At 44.1% G+C, this 17,164-nt stretch overlaps 1 protein-coding gene across 4 annotated transcripts in view; it reads left to right on the forward strand.

Annotated features, from left to right (window-relative positions):
• Dram1 (DNA damage regulated autophagy modulator 1) overlaps window positions 1-17,164 on the forward strand; it is a 37,847-nt gene that overhangs the window by 18,048 nt on the left and 2,635 nt on the right. For 2 of the 4 annotated variants that reach the window (XR_016534617.1, XR_016534619.1), the window contains exons 5-7: window positions 4,343-4,401; window positions 7,973-8,065; window positions 9,203-9,390. Coding sequence is in view for 1 of the 4 variants with exons in the window: in XM_090328505.1 (XP_090184631.1) it covers window positions 4,343-4,401; window positions 7,973-8,065; window positions 9,203-9,247 (197 nt within the window). In the remaining 3 variants the exon portion in view is untranslated. Of the gene's footprint in view, window positions 1-4,342; window positions 4,402-7,972; window positions 8,066-9,202; window positions 10,075-12,342; window positions 12,416-17,164 lie in introns of those variants that run through there. The other 2 variants (XR_016534618.1, XM_090328505.1) reach the window with 2 other exon arrangements.

Below are 17,164 nucleotides of genomic sequence, written 5' to 3' on the forward strand. Positions count from 1 at the left end.
AGGTAGGGTGGGGTGGCGGAGGTGGTGGGGAGGATTGGATTCAGAACCATTGCAGTGGCTACAGCAGGACCACAGAAAGAGGAGTCTGATGGGAGAAAGTGGACTGAACTCTAAAGGCCTCTCGTGGGCAAGTGGGTGTCTGCGGCCAAGCAGAGGAAGGCAGTCAGTAGATAAAGTAGGAAGAAGCTGGGCGCTGGTAGCTCAGGCCTATAATACTAGCTATTCAAGAGGCTGAGGTCTGAGGATCATAGGTCAAAGCCAGGTCAGGCAGGAAAGTCCATTAAACTTTTATGTGTAATAAATGAGAAAAGCTGGAAAGTGGAGCTGTGGCTCAAGTGATGGAATGCCAGTCTTGAACACAGAAGCTCAGGGACAGAGCTCAGGCCCAGAGTTCAAGTCCAAGGACCAATGGGCACACACACACACTAAAAGAAGGCCAGGTACTGTTGGCTCACACCTGTAATCCTAGCTACTCAGGAGGCTAAGATCTGACCATCAAGGTTCAAAGCCAGCCTGGGCACTAAAGTCTGTGAGACTCTTTTTTTTTTTTTTTTTGCCAGTCCTGGGCTTGGACTCAGGGCTTGAGTACTGTCCTTGGATTTTCTCAAGGCTAGCACTCTACCACTTGAGCCTCAGAACCACTTCTGGCTTTTTGCTACGTATGTGGTACTGAGGAATCGAACCCGGGTCTTCGTGCATGCTAGGCAAGCACTCTACCACTAGGCCAAACTCCCAGCCCTCTGTGAGACTCTTATGTCTAATTAATCACTGGACAATGGGAAGTGGTGCTGTGGCTCAAGGGGTAGGGTGGTAGCCTTGAGCTGAAGAGCTCGGGGACAGTACCCAGGCCCAGAGTTCAAGCTCTATAACCCACAAAAAAAAAAAAAAAAAGAAGAAAAAAGAATAGGGGTGGAGTGGTGTCTGACTTAATGAACCTAACAGGATTCATGCTGAGACAGGCCAGAATGCAGGGTCAGATATCACCTTGGCGATCACACAGAGAAAGTGGCAGGTTCTGGCTGAGATGACTGAGCCAGGGGATTTATATATAGAAGGGCACAGATCAGTCTGGGAGAAAGTTCCGGAACCTGGCTAAAATTTGGCCCAGCAAAACTATTTGTCACAGTGTCTTTCTCAGCAAGCTAGTTTCCTATCCTGCCTCTTTCCCCCAAAAAAGAGAACTATTCAATGCAAGCAAAGGGTGCCGACCAAGTTTGCATATTCTTCAGGAAAATGAGTTGGAGAAAAGTGTGAAGTATTAAGAAAATGTCTCAGGTTTTTTTTTTTTTTTTGCAGTTAGATCAAAAAAGTATTTTTGGAAAATGAAAAGGGTGAAAGGTAAGGAAGGTCAAATACTAGGAACCCTTCAGCTTCTGTTTACTTTCTTTCCACAGATCAGTTTCAGTAGTCAGGTGAAAGTATTTATTTTTCTTTCTAGTGCTTGGCTAAAGACACCAAATATTGAACTTGTCCTTAAAGCACTAACTCTTGTGAAGTCCTGAGCTAGCCTCTCACCCCTTCCCTATGTGGTTTACTCATCCAAATTAAATAAACAAATAAACTTCTATTCCAGCTTTTGGGTGGTTTGATTGGAGATGAGTCTCATGAACTTTCTTGTCTGGGATGGCTTTGAATCTAGATCTCAGCGTTTTGAGTAGCTAGGACTACATGTATGAGCCACTGGTGCCTGGCTAACTCCCAATAGGTGTGTGTGTGTGTGTGTGTGTGTGTGTGTGTGTGTGTGTGTGTGTGTGTGTGTGTGTGTGTGTTGCTGGGCCTGGGGCCTGGGGCACTGTCCCCGAGTCCCTTTGTGCTCAAAGCTAGCCCTCTACCCCTTGAGCCACAGTGCGACATGAACTTTCCTGCCTGGACTGGCTCTGAACTGTGATCCTCAGATCTCAGCTACCTGAGTAGCTAGGATTACAGCCAGCACATGGCTTCTGATCAGTTTGGCTTTTTTTTTTTTTTGGCCAGTCCTGGGCTTGGGCTCAGGGAGCACTCTACCACTTGAGCCTCAGCACCACTTCCGGCTTCTTTTTTCCTATGTATGTGATACTGAGGAATCGAACCTGGGTCTTCGTGCGTGCTAGGCAAGCACTCTACCACTAGGCCCCCTTCTGATTAGTTTTTTTTTTTTTAATGGTAATGGGTCATGGGGCTTGAACTCTGGGCCTGGGCTCTGTCCCTAGATCTTTTTCAGCTCAAGGCTAGTGCTCTACAACTTGAGCCACAACACCACTTCCAGTTTTCTGGTGGTTCATTGGAGATGAGTCTCATAGACTTTCATGCCTGAACTGGCTTTGATCCTCAGATCTCAGCCTCCTGTGTAGCTAGGATTATAGGTGTGAGCCACCGAGGCCCAGTTTGAATCAGTTTTTTTTTTTTTGCCAGTGCTGGGCTTGAGCCCAGGGCCTGAGCACTGTCCTTGGACTTTCTCAAGGCTAGAGCTGTACCACTTGAGCCTCAGCACCACTTCTGGCTTTTTTCTATGTATGTGGTACCGAGGAATCGAACCCGGGTCTTCATGCATGCTAGGCAAGCACCTTAACCACTAGGCCAAACTCCTGGCCCTTGAATCAGTTTTTAAAGATGATTTTTATCTCTTCTACATTTAATGAAAATATTCATGAGTATAGTGTTAAGTTCTTCCATTTTTACCTTTTGTTTTCTTGACCCAGTATATCTGTTAAAACTTCTGATGAATAAAATTGCAGTGAAACAAACATTTTTGCCTTATTTCATATTCCAAGTGAGAAAGACAAGATTAAAACAAAGGACCCAGGAGCTAGTGCGTTTAATAGGAAACATTAAAACAGCAGACTTATTAGCAGAAATGACTTTAAATCTCAATGAACTTTGGCATTTTGTGATGTGCTATGTTTTTCATATATCCCTTTGACAGATTGAAGAAGGTCCTTTTCTTTCCCTTTCTCCCTCCCTCCCTTTCTCCCTCCCTCTCACCCTCCCTTTCTCTCTATTATTTCTTTTTCTCTCTTTCCTTTCTCTCTTTTTTTCTTAGTCTTTCTCTCTTTCCCTCTTTCTCTCTTTCTCTCTTCCTTTCTTTCTGCCAGTCCTGGGGTTTAAACTCAGGGACAGGGCACTGTCTTTGAGCTTCTTTTGTTCAAGGTTAGCACTCTATCTATCACTTGAGCCACAGTGTGACTTCTGGCTTTTTCTCTGTTTATATAGTACTGAGGAATTGAACGTAGGGCTTCATATATGCTAGGCAAATTCTGCCACTAATTCACATTCCCCTTTATTTTCAATGTGCTTTTTTTGGAGGGGAGAAAGGTATTTTTTTATTCATATTTATTTTTGTGGGTCATGGGGTTTGAACTTGGCCTGGGCCTGGGTGTTGTCCCTGAGCTCTTCAGCTCAAGGCTACCGCCCTACCCTTGAGCCAAGTCCCACTTCCTGTTTTCTAGAGGTTAATTGGAGATTAGAGTCTCAAGGTCCTTTTGCGCCTGGACTGGCTTTGAACCTTGATCCTCAGATCTCAGCCTCCTGAGTAGCTAGGATTACAGGCTTGAGCCACTGGGTCCACCTTTATTTATTTTTTGACAGTCCTGGGTCTTGAACTCGGCTTCAGCACTGTCCTTGGGCTTCCTCAACGCTAGAGCTCTACCACTTGAGCCATAGCACCAATTCCAGCCTTTTCTATGTATGTGGTACTGAGGAATTGAACCTGGGTCTCTGTGCATGCTAGGCCAGCATGCTGCCTCTAGGCCATGCTCCTAGCCCTTTAAATTCAGTAACAAGGTAGCAAGAGTGGAAAAAGACCCATCTTTGGGTTCCATGCCAGCTGTTTTGCTTAACTTATTTAAACAGCTTACGTAAATCGCCAGACTCAGCCAGGTGCCACTGGCTCGTGCCTGTGATCCTAGCTACTCACAAGGCTGAGATCTGAGGATGATGGTTCAAAGCCAGTCCTAAAGTCTGTGAGACTCTTATCTCCAATTAGCCACCAGAAAACCAGAAGTGGCACTGTGGCTGAAGGGGTAGGACAGTAGCCTTGAGCTGAAGAGCCCAGTGACAGTGCCCAGGCCCAGAGTTCAAGCCCTGACTGACCAAAACAAAAAAATTTCCAGACTCACTCAATGTCAAGCAAAATGTGGTTACAGAGTGGAATTTTGCTCTGTGCTGGCAGCATTTCCCACATACATTGTAGGTGCCATCGTAACTGAAGGGTTGAGATGCCCAGAAGTGATTCTCAGTGTTCCCATTGCAATCACGTTGGCCTTTGAACCACGGAGCACAAACCCCATATCTTAGGAATGGATTTGTCTTAGCATTCAAGATAGTCTCTGCTGTAGTTTCCTTAACAGTTTTCTTCTTTTACAAGTGATTGCCTGTGCTTCACTAATTTCTATAACCAAGTTGGAGTGGAATCCAAAAGAAAAGGTAATGGTTACGTTGTCTTAAAAAAAAAAGGGGGGGGGGTGAACCTGCCTGTGTGTCTGTGACTGGGAGAATCCTAGAAAGGAATGATTCTCCTTTCCTCATGCAAGCGTGCCAAGTGTGATGGAATTGCAGCGAGTCACTCACTAATCATTTGGCAATGTCATTAGCTTTGAAGGACAAGAGTTGCAACAAATTTAGTTATGGATTGTGGTTCATTTTGTAGGAAGGACTGGATGAGCTTTGTTTTGGAATCTTTGAGTCTGAGACATCTAAGATGAGACATCTAGGAGCAGTGTCCAGTTAGAAATGTGAGTGGACCTCTTGTAGGACTGACAGCCATCAGAGTGCATAGAGGAACCAGTTATTTCCCAGCCAAACGTTTGAAAACATGGAATCCATTGTGTGTAGCTGGGAGTTAGTTCACCCGGGTATCATGCAAGAGAATAACAACAAGATGGCACCCAAAAGAGAAGAGCTAGCAAGAGAATAGGAGAAACTTTTCCAGGGGCAAATGGAAGAAAGTCTCCAGAAAAAAAAATAAGTAAAGCCTGGCACTGGTATCTAGCACCTGTAATCCTAGCTACTGAAGAAGCTGAGATCTGAAGGTTGTGGTTTGGATGAATGAAGATAGTTTGAGGGGGGGAGGGGGTACTGATCCATAATTAACCATCAAAAAAGCCAGAAGTAGAGCTGTATACAGTTGAGTGCCTGCCTCAACTAAAAAGGCCAAGTGGAAGTATGAGGAAATGAGTTGAAAGAAAGAAAAGAGAAAAGAAGCAAGATGGAGGAAGTAAAGGAGAAGGAAGAAATAAAGAGAAAGAGCTGGGTGCCAGTGGCTCACACCTATAATCCTAGCTACTCAGGAGGCTGAGATCTGAGGATCACAGTTCAAAGCCAGCCAGGGCACTAAAGTCTGTAAGACGCTTTATCTCTAACCACCAGGGGATCAGAAGTGGTGGTGTGGCTCAAAGTGGTAGACTGCTAGCCTTGAGATGAAGAGCTCAGCAACAGCATCCAGGCCCAGAGTTCAAGCCCCACAACTGACAAGAAAGAAAGAAAGACATGGATCAACCAGAACAGTGATTACTGTGTAGTCAAATCATTGGGCAAGTCTGAGCTGGGTGACATTGGAAAGAGGGATGGCTGGGGAAGAGCTGGGTTTTCAAGGAAACCTAAAGTTCATTGGGGGCAAACAGCTGTATGTCATCTGCCAAATATAGTACTCAGAAGAGATAAGAATTCTGAAGGCTGAGCAACATGTTATAGACAGGCAGACAGTGTAGCAGTGAATTTCTTACTGTGGCATGGGAGAGAATCATCCCAGAAACTGCAGTGGAAGGGCAATTTTCAAGGGGAAGAGAAATGATTCACCATCTCAAGTGTAACTGTCATCTTTCAGCGTGACTTCCTTGAACTGAAACAGCAGTTTTCAGTAAAATGTTGGGTAAGAAGCTGAGTGCTTGGAGATCAGGAAACAGGAAACAGAAAGAATGGCTCAAGGGTCAGCCAGGTATATGTGGAGCCCTCCTCTGGACTGGAGGAGAGGAACAGGAGAAAGCATGCGGCTAGAAAGGGACCTAGAGGAAATAGACTCTGTTGAGATAAAGGAAAGATTCTATGGGGACGAAGAAGCCAGTGTCCAGAGAGAAGTTCAAGAAAATGCTTCATATAAATCTAACATCAAAGTAGTCAAATTATCCAGTAGATTAGACCCAGGAAAACAACAACAAAACCGCTTTTCCATCTGAAGGTGACTGGATTCCCGTGGTGAGACACCTGAGACTATGCACAACGGTAGCACTTCTTGCTTGAGCCACAGGGTGGCAGCAGTCCACCACAAATCAAATACAAAGGCAGTGTGAACAGCAGCTGGATGTGGTGGTGCATGCCTGTACTCCCAATGTACAGGGGGCGGAGGCAGGAGGAGCTCAAGTTCAAGGCCAGCCTGATTCTAAAAACTGTTCATGTGCCACCTACCAGGTGTCCTGTTCACTCCAGGACTCACTTGGTCACTTTGGGTCTTCTGTTTCCAGTGTCAATGACTGCAGAAGAAAACACACACAAAAGAAAGCCTTTAACTCAATTGCCGTAGTAGAATATTCATTTTGGCAGTGGCGTCCATGTGTATATATTAGAACTTTCACTTCATGTAAGCATATCTGGAGAAGCTAACAGGCCAAAGAAGAGTCACCGTAGAACTGACCTGTTTCCTCACCCTCCTCACCCCTGTAAATTATAGCATAGTCCAAAGGGAATAGGGAGAACAAAATGGAGCCATTACTTGAAAACATAGTGGGCACATGGAGTCTACAGACCTGATTTGCCATGTGAGCTACTTAGAATGCAGGTAGGTGTACGTTTTTTGGTGGGGGCTAGAGACATGGTTTAGGTCTAGAGCATTTGCTATCTAGCAAGTATAAAGATCAGAGCCATCAATGAAGAAAAAAAAGTCATGAGATCACATGTCCCTACACACACCTATGCGTATATGCAGGCATGCGCGCATGTGTAGGCCTGTCTGCTTTTGAGGTAGCACTGGAATAGTACTTACCCATTTTCAAAAATGAAGTAGAATGGGGCAGAGTGTTTGCCTAGCATGTACAAAGCCCTGGGTTCCATCCCCAGCAAAATAAGTAAATAAATGAATAAATCAATTAAAAAAATCTCCTCCCTCCAGCTCCCCTCTTCTTTTTGCCTTCTCTCTGTCTCCCCCTCTCCCTCCATCCCTCCCTCTAAGAGCTGGAAAAATCAAATCTAGGGTGTTGTACCATGTTAGACAAGTGGTTTCCACTGAGCTAATCCTCAGTCCTTGGTTTCAGGTATTGATTAACTGGTTGATTTCTAATTAACTTTCTGGCCTCCATGAGCAACCAAGTTTCAAAGCCCTGATGCTTGGCTTCTTCTCCTTTCCCCCAAGGAGATACATAGCAATCACATAGCTACCTCACAGTTGTCATGTGATGTCTCCCTCCTGGTCATTTGCATTGCAGCCATCAATCTTTACCTTAGGTTCTTGAGCAGATTTTTGCTGAACTACCATTTCCTGTATTAACAAGGAAACATAAAACCCAGCAGGGTTGTCGGCTAGCCTTGTCTGTGCATGCGCACACACAGGCAGACACATTCCTCTGGAGAATTCAGTGAATTCTTGGTAGGCATGCCCTTCGACTCGGGGATTCGTAGCAGTAGGAGACCAGGTCGTGGTTTGTATTCCAAGTCCCTTTCTTCTGCTGAATCCAGATTCACTTCCCAGTCTCAGCTATTTTGTGGTCCTCATGCTGCCCTTTGAAATTCTTTAGACAATCTTAAAAGTAGTCTGTGCAGGAGCCAGAAAGAAGTTTGGAGATAGTTGCATTCCTGATGCCATCTGGAACACCAGGTATCTTATGTTTATCTACATGGCTTTGCTTATGGTGTTTCCTCAAGGTTCTGGTTTGTGCTCAATTGTTTTTTCTTCTGGTCTAACTGCCTCATTGATGGTTTCAGGTTCTCCATGAGAGTGTTTTTGCTTTTTATTTGTTGTTTGTTTTTATTTAAGGCTAAATTCTGTTTTCTTTATTGCCACTATTAGGATTATGTATATCACGTGGTGAGTGCAATCTGTGAATGGACGGTGGCCTTTGGTTTTATTTTCTACTTCTTAACGTTTATCCAAGATTTCCAGGTAGGTATTGATTGGTTAATTGATATATAAATTGCTAACAGTTAGAGTCAGTAAACACTAGTGGGAAACTTATTGGTACAGGGAGCCCTTTGTTTTGACTCAACATATGTTTGAAGAAATACATGTATTATTCAACCCTCACAGAGGAAGGCAACCCTCACAGTTCATTCAAACAATGAAATTTCCATACATCCCTTACCAGTTGATGTTCCGAATCAGGCATCTTAGTTCTTTTTAAGTAAATTCAGAAACCAGAAAACAAAGCTTTATAAAAAGTCAGTTAATGAACTGAGACACTGGTGGCTCATGCTTGAATCCTAGCTCCTTGGGAAGCTGAGATTTGAGGATTGTGGTTCAAAGCCAGCCCAGAAAGAAAAGTGCTTGAGACTTTTTTTTTTTTTTTTTGGTCATGGGGCTTGAACTCTGGGCCTGGGCCCTGTGCCTGAGCTCTTCAACTTAAGTTAGTACTCTACAATTTACTTGAGCCATAAGTGCCTCTTCTCTTCAATGAACCTCCAGAAAACCAGAAGTGCCACAATGGCTCAAAGTGGTAGAACACTATACTTGAGTGAAAAAGTTCAGGGACAGTGCCCAGTTCCTAAGTTCAAGCCTCATGGATGACCCCCACCCCAAAAAGTTAGCTGGGTGTGATGGCTCACATCTGTAGTTCTAGCTATGTAGAAGGCTGAGATCTGAGGATCGTGGTTCAGAGCCAACCCGGGAACTAAAGTCCATGAGACTCTTCAATTAACTACCATAAAACCTGAAGTGGTGCTGTGGCTCAAGGGGTAAGGAAATAACCTTGAGCTGAAGAACTCAGGGACAACACCTAGGCCCAGAGTTCAAGTCCCACAACCAACGAAAACAAAAGTTGGCTGATAAAAAAATGACTTTCTACCATTGCTACCACGGCAGAGAGAAGTAGGACTTTAGAACATTTGACCACAAAGGAAGTCTGACATTTCAAAACAAGCGACTTATAAGCTAACAGGATATAGAAAGTCTAGAAAATTCTTCAGGACTCAGTTCAGCCTTAGTGAAAACTCCAGTGATATGGGGGCAAAGTGGCTGGAAATACCAGTTGGCCCTGGGGTTTCACTTCCTTTCATCCTTTCTCTTTCTTCCTCCTTCTTAAAGAGTGTCACCCTCAGGATATCCACAGAAATCAATGGTGATATTTGAAGAAAGGAGACTGTATCTAGAAGTTTCTAGAAGCGATCCAGAGGACCACAGGGTTTTGATGTCGTCCTGATCGGCATGGGTCTGTGGCACATCCGGAACTTGAATGTCATTAAGAATTACTAATAGTTGTACTATTTACAAAGGTATGTTTCCCTAGAGAATGTAGAGCATTTATGACATGTTAGAGATGTTTTTATATTTTTCTAAGATACTTGTTTTTATACTAACAAATTCATAGACAGAAAAGCTATGGTGTTGCAGATTCTGTGTTTTCTCTTTGTGTGTGAATCATCTGTGCAAATACACTATGCTGGGAATTTTAAGTTTAGTGACTTTATGAAAAAAAAAAAGGAAAACTGGTTTTAAAATTTATATCTTTTTTTTTCTTTTCAAAATCATGAGAGCATTTGTAAAATTGAATAGGTCATGGATCTTATACCCAGATCTTAAAGATGTAGTTGATAAATGAACACTAAGATATTCTGCTTTTTATAAAGAAAAACAAAATCAGACTAAGCCAAGTGTGTCTAGCAAGAAGCGCTGACTCTGCTCATTAGGTATCATTAAGTCTAAGAGAATCTGGAAGACCTCAGACTTAACATCCTGCCTCCTTGTCCTGCCCAGAGAGCATCACTGTCTCCCCCTGCTGGTCATTTGTGGTCATAGGGGATGTACCTCCAGGCAGCCTGGCTTGAGCAAGGCAGATTGGAAATTAGAACTCCCCTTCTGCCCCCACTCTCCTTACCATGGTCATCAGCATAACTTGATCTATAGTTTGACTCTGAAGCTGAAACTCACATCGGTTTCATGTGAGGCCCAAGAGAATACAGGGAGAAAGGTGAGGGGGTGGGTGTTGAACCTCCCCGGTGCTGGTGCTGTCCTGTGCCTTTGCTCCTTCTTTTAATGCCCAATGGCTAGATGTTCCTCTGCATTAGGGGACATGTGAGTCCAGGCTCTTTGTGTTAGTCAGGACCCATGGGTTTCACTGTTTCACTCACGGCACCAAATGATGTGTGAACAAGCACATCCTTTTGTAAGCTCAAGTGGCCCTTGGGATGTGGTCAAGGTACTCTGTCTTTCAAAGACTCCTGGGAGGCTGGGGGAGTTTGGCCTAGTGGTTAAAGTGCTTGCCTAGCATGCACGAAGACCCAGGTTCAATTCCTTGGTACCACATACATAGAAAAAAGCCAGAAGTGGTGCTGAGGCTCAAGTGGTAGAGCTCTAGCCTTGAGAAAGTCCAAGGACAGTGCTCAGGCCCTGAGCTCAAGCCCAGGACTGGCAAAAAAAAAAGAGCTCAAAGACTCCTGGGACTCCAAACCCAGGTCCAGCCAAGTGGGAGCAGCCTGGTAGCAAAGCAGTCCACTGGGGGAGTCTTGGAGGGCACCCTGGCAGTGTGTGTGTAGGGAACATGTAATGGCACTTCATTAAAACTTGTTTTTCAGGGAGGGAAGGTTGGGGTTGGGTGGTACTGCACCATCCCGTGCCCCCTGAAAGAATAATTCAGTGGTTGGGAAGTTCATCATCACTTCTGGGTTGGGGCGGGGAGTGTAGGAAATCCCCATTGTAACACTGGAACTGAAAGTGACCACTTGGCTACTCGGAAAAGGAAGAGGACCTTGCTTACCTTCTCCATGGATGCTCTGGTAGTATGGATTCCTGAGTAGACCTGTGTGTGTGTGATCAGCGCATAGGATTGCACTGTTCACGTCCATGTGCCTGTCTAGCAGTGAGACTGGGAACTCACTGGGGGCTGAGCATATGCCATTAGCGTGGCAACTGCAGCAGTTAGGAATGCTTCCTGGCACAGCACAGGTGCATGCACACGTGTAGAAATGAACAAAGGAAGGCCTGACTAGAGATGTTTGGGGTTTGGGGTGCTGTTTGCTGCTGGGGGGGTCCTCACTATTGTTTACTATTTGTTTGGATGTAAACAAATCACCTAGTAATGTTGACTGTTTTGCTTTGTGTACTGTAAACAGTTCAGTTGTTTGGGCTTCATGATTCTATGTCAAGTCTCTTCTGGACAGTTACCACAGAAATTGTTAACATGGGCTAAACCAAATGGTTACACCAGTCTTGGGCAACCTGAGAAGGCCAAAACCTCACTCCAGACAATCATAACCTGCTGATTTCGTGCACCTTTTAAAGTTGGTCTTATCTACATTTTTTTGGTATTATTTTTCATTTCTGTGAACTTGCATTTCCTTGCACCCCGTGGCTGAAAGAGTAAAATAAAATGAAATATTTCTTTATTTTACTAGTTTTGTGTCTCTGTGATAAAATACGGCATGAGTCCTACTAGGAAGTATTATCTGGAAGATGATTCCAGACTCTTTGTGCACTTTATAAAGGAATGGCTTACACCTATATCATTTTGTTTGTCAAACTCAGGGCCTCCTACATGCAAGGCAAGCCCTCTGCTACCGGAGCCATACCTCAGTCCTTTGGCTTTAATTTACTTTTCAGATACAGTCTCTTGCTAGGCTCAGCCTCCATCTTCCTCATTTTTGTAGAGCCTTTCAGGCTCACAATTGTATGTCAGTCAAGACTCTTGGAAGACCAACTTCATTCATGGAAAGAGAGGGAAGCTATTTAACTGAGTGACCTAGGAGGGGAGCTGAATAGCCCCAACAAACTAGATCCTTCATTTCCTCTCAGCTTTGCTTTCTTCCCTGTTGGCATGAATCTGAGGGTAGCCTTCTCTAGACCTGGCCCCTCAAAAGACTAGCAGAAACCTACAACGGAAACTTATTGTCCCTGATTGGTTAACTTGAGTTACAAGGGGGAGGGTCTGATTGGTCAGACCTGAGTTATATGTACACCCCTGGTGCAGGGAGGTGCTTAACACCATGTAAAACACTAGGCCAATCGTGAGTGAAAGTTGTTTTCCCAAGAAGTTTGCAGGAAGTGGGCCTTAGACAGATGGAAAAGAAACAGAGCCACTACAGAATGGAAGCCTCTGGCTTAGTCAGTGAAACCTAACTTGCCATAAGGTGAAACCAGATTATACTTAACCAAAAATATAATATAGGCCATAAAGGTACTCCAGATGCCTCTGTACCTTCTTAGTGACACTTTGTTTATTTTTTTTTCAGGCTCTTATGCCTTTAGCCTTTGTGAGGTTGGATGGGCAAGTTCATGATCACATGTCCAAATGAGGAAACCAACACAAGGTTCAGGAAGATAGCAATTGATATTACAGTCCGATGGCCATACATTCTAGTCTGGGACTCTGTTTTTCTTGATATTCCCTTATTCAGGGAGCTTTAATTTATTTACTTATTTGGGGGTATTAACTAATTTATTCCTTTTACACGGAAACACAGGATCCCACAGAAACACAGAAGATCCCACAGGAATTGCAAATTTCATGTCCTAACCCCAGTTTAGTCCATGGGTGGTGTTCTGTGTTTGGGTCTCCTCATAGCCCTTTCTATGTGGTGGTGCCCCAGGTTAGTTATTTATGTATGTATGTATGTATTTATTACTCAGTTGGAGACATACTAGTTTAGTGTTTGGGTCTGGAATGAGGTGAGGAAAGTGGGAGGGAGATAAGTGATCTCCATTCTCTCTCACTCTTAGATCCTGGCAAGCCAGCGAGCCAGCCGTCTCCACACACACATATTCTTGGTCTGGCTCTGAATCCTTCACATTCTCAGTCCACAGTGTCATGCGTCTGCATCTTGTCTGTTGCACAAGACAGTGACCGCAGCTTGAGGCCTGGAGGGAGAGCTCCGGCCTCTCCTCCGTCACCCCCAGCAGATTTATTTTCTAAAACCAAAGGTAGCCAGATCCCCCATGGGGGATGCCAGTGACCTCCAAAGCCAATGCGTAGAAAAATACCCAAGGAGACAGTGTTCTTAGTTGAAGGAAGCCAGGATACCCAAGGTGCCTTGTGGCAAGCCTGTGGGTAAGGCAAACAGCCCTGTGTGTTCTACCAATCCCAAGAGCCACTGTGGCCTCTGGAATTTTCTATTCTGTGAAGAGATAATCTCTTCAGAGTTTCACTAAAGTAGATTGGCTTTTCTGATGTTCCTAACCTGTGAAGGGTCCTAAGGGACAGGAAAATTCACGAGTTGGTCCAGTATGAAAACGTAGTGAACTCCTGTTAGCTGGAATCCCCGCAAGCCCTATGAAGAGGACAGATAATTTCTACAAAAGTGGGGTTCGGCTGCCTTCATCATAGCTCTTCCACCATGTATGATTTATTCTTGAGTAATATATTCGTGATTTGAACATCAAAGCAATATAAAATGGTTACATGACAAAGGCTTTTGTGTTTTCTTTACCCACAGTCACGCCTTATACACAGTCATTTATAACTTTTAGGGGGTTTTGGTTCGTTGTAGGGTTTGAACTCAGGGCCTGGGTGCTATCCCTGAGCTTTTTTGCTCAAGGCAAGCACTCTACAATTTTGAGTCACAGCTCTTGCTTAGCATGCTTGCTTATGGATGGCACTTTACCACATGAGCCAAACCTCCAGTCCAACCTCTTGCTGGTTAATTTAAAATGAAATTCCATGGACTTTCATACCCAGATTAGCTTCAAACTGTGATCATATAGAACTCAGCCTCCCAAGTAGCTAAAATTTATTTTATTTTTTGCCAGTCCTGGGACTTGAACTCAGGGCTTGGGCACTGTCCTTGAGCCTCTTTGTGCTCAAAACTAATGCTCTATTTCTTGAGCCATAGTGCCCCTTCCAGCTTCTTTGAGTTTATTGGAGATGAGTCTTAAGAGGGACTTTTCTGCCCAGTGTGACTCTCAGATCTCAGCCTCCTAAATAGCTAGGTTTACAGGCAGGAGCCACCGGCGCCTGGCCCTTTATTAATTTTTTAAGTAGTTGTACAAAGGAGTTTCAACTCAGCAAGTCAGAAGATGAAGACCTGGACCTTGATGCCAGCCTAGCCTACTTACTGAGACTAGGTCTCAAACAAACAAAATGCAACATTAAACACATCATCGTAGAATAATTTTCATGTAGAATAATTTTCATGTTCAGTGGTATTTAATACATTCATAATGTATTATTATTACCAGCACATATCACTATAATTCTGTCTTGCAAGACCAAGACCAAAATTTGTGATTCTAACAATGATTTTTTTTTTTGCCAGTCCTGGGGCTTGACCTCAGGGCCTGGCCACTGTCCCTGAACTTGTTTTGCTCAAGGCTAGCATTGTACCACTTGACCCACTTCCAGCCTTTTCTGTTTATATGATACTGAGGAATCAAACCCAGGGCTTTATGCATGCTAGGCAAGCATTCCATCATGAAGTCACATCCCCAGCCCCTTTCCTCTCCCCTTTCAGCCCATCACAAATACCATTCTGCTTCCTGCTCTCACTACTTCACAGAAGTGGAATCATACAGAATTTGTCTTTTGGTGACGGGCTCATTTCACTTATCATAATCCCTGTCAAGTCCATCCATGTTTCAGTACGTGACCGAAGCCCTTTCTTTGTTCCATGTATGTGTATATCGTGTTTCGTTTATCTGTTCATCTGCCAGAAGACACCCAGTTGTCCCCATTTCAGCTATGGTGTACAATGTTGATTTTTGACTCCTTGGGACTCATATTCAGCTGTAGAATCGTTCATCTTTAGTCATTGTAAGGAACATTTATGTTTTTATTTATTTATTTATTGTAATTAGTAAAAGGGTTACATGATATTTGCCAGATAGAAGGTGCATTAATTCACATACATTGATACCCTTTCACATGTCTTGGTACCCATTTCCCTCCCCCCTGCACCCCCCACCCTTATGTTGTTTTCTTTCAATACTTTCTACATGCCCATGAACAATTCTAATTTCACCTCATGCTTGGCAACCCTTGTTAACTCCCATCTGTTGGGGTTCTTGCCTCCTTCTCTTGCTTTTTGTGCCAGTGCCCTGGCTTGAACTCAGGGCTTCACACTCTCACTGGGCCATTTTGCTTTAAGGCTGGAGCCCCTATCTACCCCATGAGCTCTATCTTCACTTTCAGAGCCATCTTAATGGCATGAGATGGTATCTCATTGAAATTTGGATTGGTATTTCTCTAAGCGTTCAAGGTCTCCTGGACACTTCTTTCTTGTGCCCACTTGGACATCTTCCTTGGAGACCACATTTTCACATGGTTGCTTGGTTTTGAATGGGGCTGTTTCACTTCCACCATTCACTTTCATCAGCCACCTACGTTTACCCTCTGACCTTCCACACATAATGCCATCTTCCCCGAGTCTGAGGTAGCAGAAGGACTCGAGTGCCTTTCCTCAGCCTTGCCCATCAGCCTATGATTAGAACCAATCCTGGAGAATTCCAGAAGACATCTCTCAGCAGAGGAGCAGGTTCTGGGAACCACCCAAAGTATCTGATTTAAGGTGAAGAGTGATAGTACTGAGAATTGGCCAGCCATCTGACAGCTGCGAACATAACCTTTAACACATGTATTAAAATGACTAGTGAACTAGGTTCAGTCTTTCATTTCCTCTTAATACTTGAAAAGCCACAGTTTGGTTTTTGAAAGCTCCCTCGAAAAAAGTTCTAATGGAGGAATTTCATTCTTCCGCTTGACTGAATTTGGAATCCTGAAGTAAGAACCACCTTGAAATGGAAACCAGGAAAATCTCAGGCCTCTGGGCCAAGAGAAGAAACACATAGGTATGTCTCCCGAGGTTTATTAAGTAATTAACTAGTTGTTGACATGCTGCAGGGGTGTGTTGGCAAAAGGCATAGGGATTAGTCATGAGGCTTAGAAATGAGATAGAACATTTCGGTATTCCCGAGAGCTTTGGCTCAGAACTGTCCAACCAAGGGAGGTGTTGTTCAGACTTCCATAACTAGCCCTAGAGATGATGTATCACTTGACTAAGTGACCTGGCTGGCTGTGACCCAACTATCCTGAAAACACTTAGGAGCCCCTGCAGGTCCTTTGGAACAGCCTAAAGGGAAGAAAATGGGAATGAGATTGAACACCAGAATGAACTGGCCTTTTCGGCACCCCATCTGTACTTAGTCCAAAGAGCAACAAGACAGATCTCCCAATACAATGAATTGCTCTGGAATGTACAGAGTTCTGAGCTTTGGGAAGGAGGCTTCATGGAATCAATGCCTTCCATATGCCTCCAATGCAATTTTTTTGGACAATTTGTAGGCAGTGCAATTCATTTGCTTTAACTGAAATACTTGATTAAATTTTTTTCTTTTCTTTTTTGGGTGGGGGTGCTGGCCCTAGATCCTGAACTTTGGGCCTGAGCACTGTCTCTGTGCTTATTTTGCTCAAGGCTAGTGTTCTCCCACTTGAACAACAGCTCCACTTCTGGTTTTTTGATGGTTATTTGGAAATAAGGATCTCATAAGACTTTCCTTTCCCAGGACTGGCTTGGAACAGCAGGATCCTCAACTTCAACCTTCTGCATAGCCAAGATTACAGGCACCAGATACCCATGCCTTTGAAACTTTGACTCCTTTATCACCTGGATTACATAGCTCTGTCAGCAATGCTTTTTGCCAATGGGTTGCCTCATGCAGAAACGAGAATCACTCTATTCTTTCACTCTTCTTTCTCTACCCATGTCCTGTTCCCTTTACCCACTGTGTACTGAGCGAGCATGGGAGGGCATTTTAGGGAAGGGAAGAGATGCTATTAATAATTCTACCCAGGAAAACATCTGAAGCAAATGGGGATGCATGGTCAAACTGATTCCACACACATACTTTCTCTCCCCTTCCCCTGGGTCTGGTACTGAGATTGAGTCCAGGGCCTCAGCCTTGCTAGGCAAGCATCTGTTACTGGAATAACACTCCCAACCCAAGCATATGGTCTTGAATCTTCCTCCTCTTCTCCATTCCCACCACTGCTGTCTCAGTTCAAGCCATTATATTTATTTCTTTAGATGAATACCTTCACTTGCTGCTACTCTTACTACAGTCTTG

Source organism: Megascapheus bottae, chromosome 2, assembly GCF_031878675.1.
Source record: "Megascapheus bottae isolate mThoBot1 chromosome 2, mThoBot2.hap1, whole genome shotgun sequence".
NCBI lineage: Eukaryota > Metazoa > Chordata > Mammalia > Rodentia > Geomyidae > Megascapheus > Megascapheus bottae.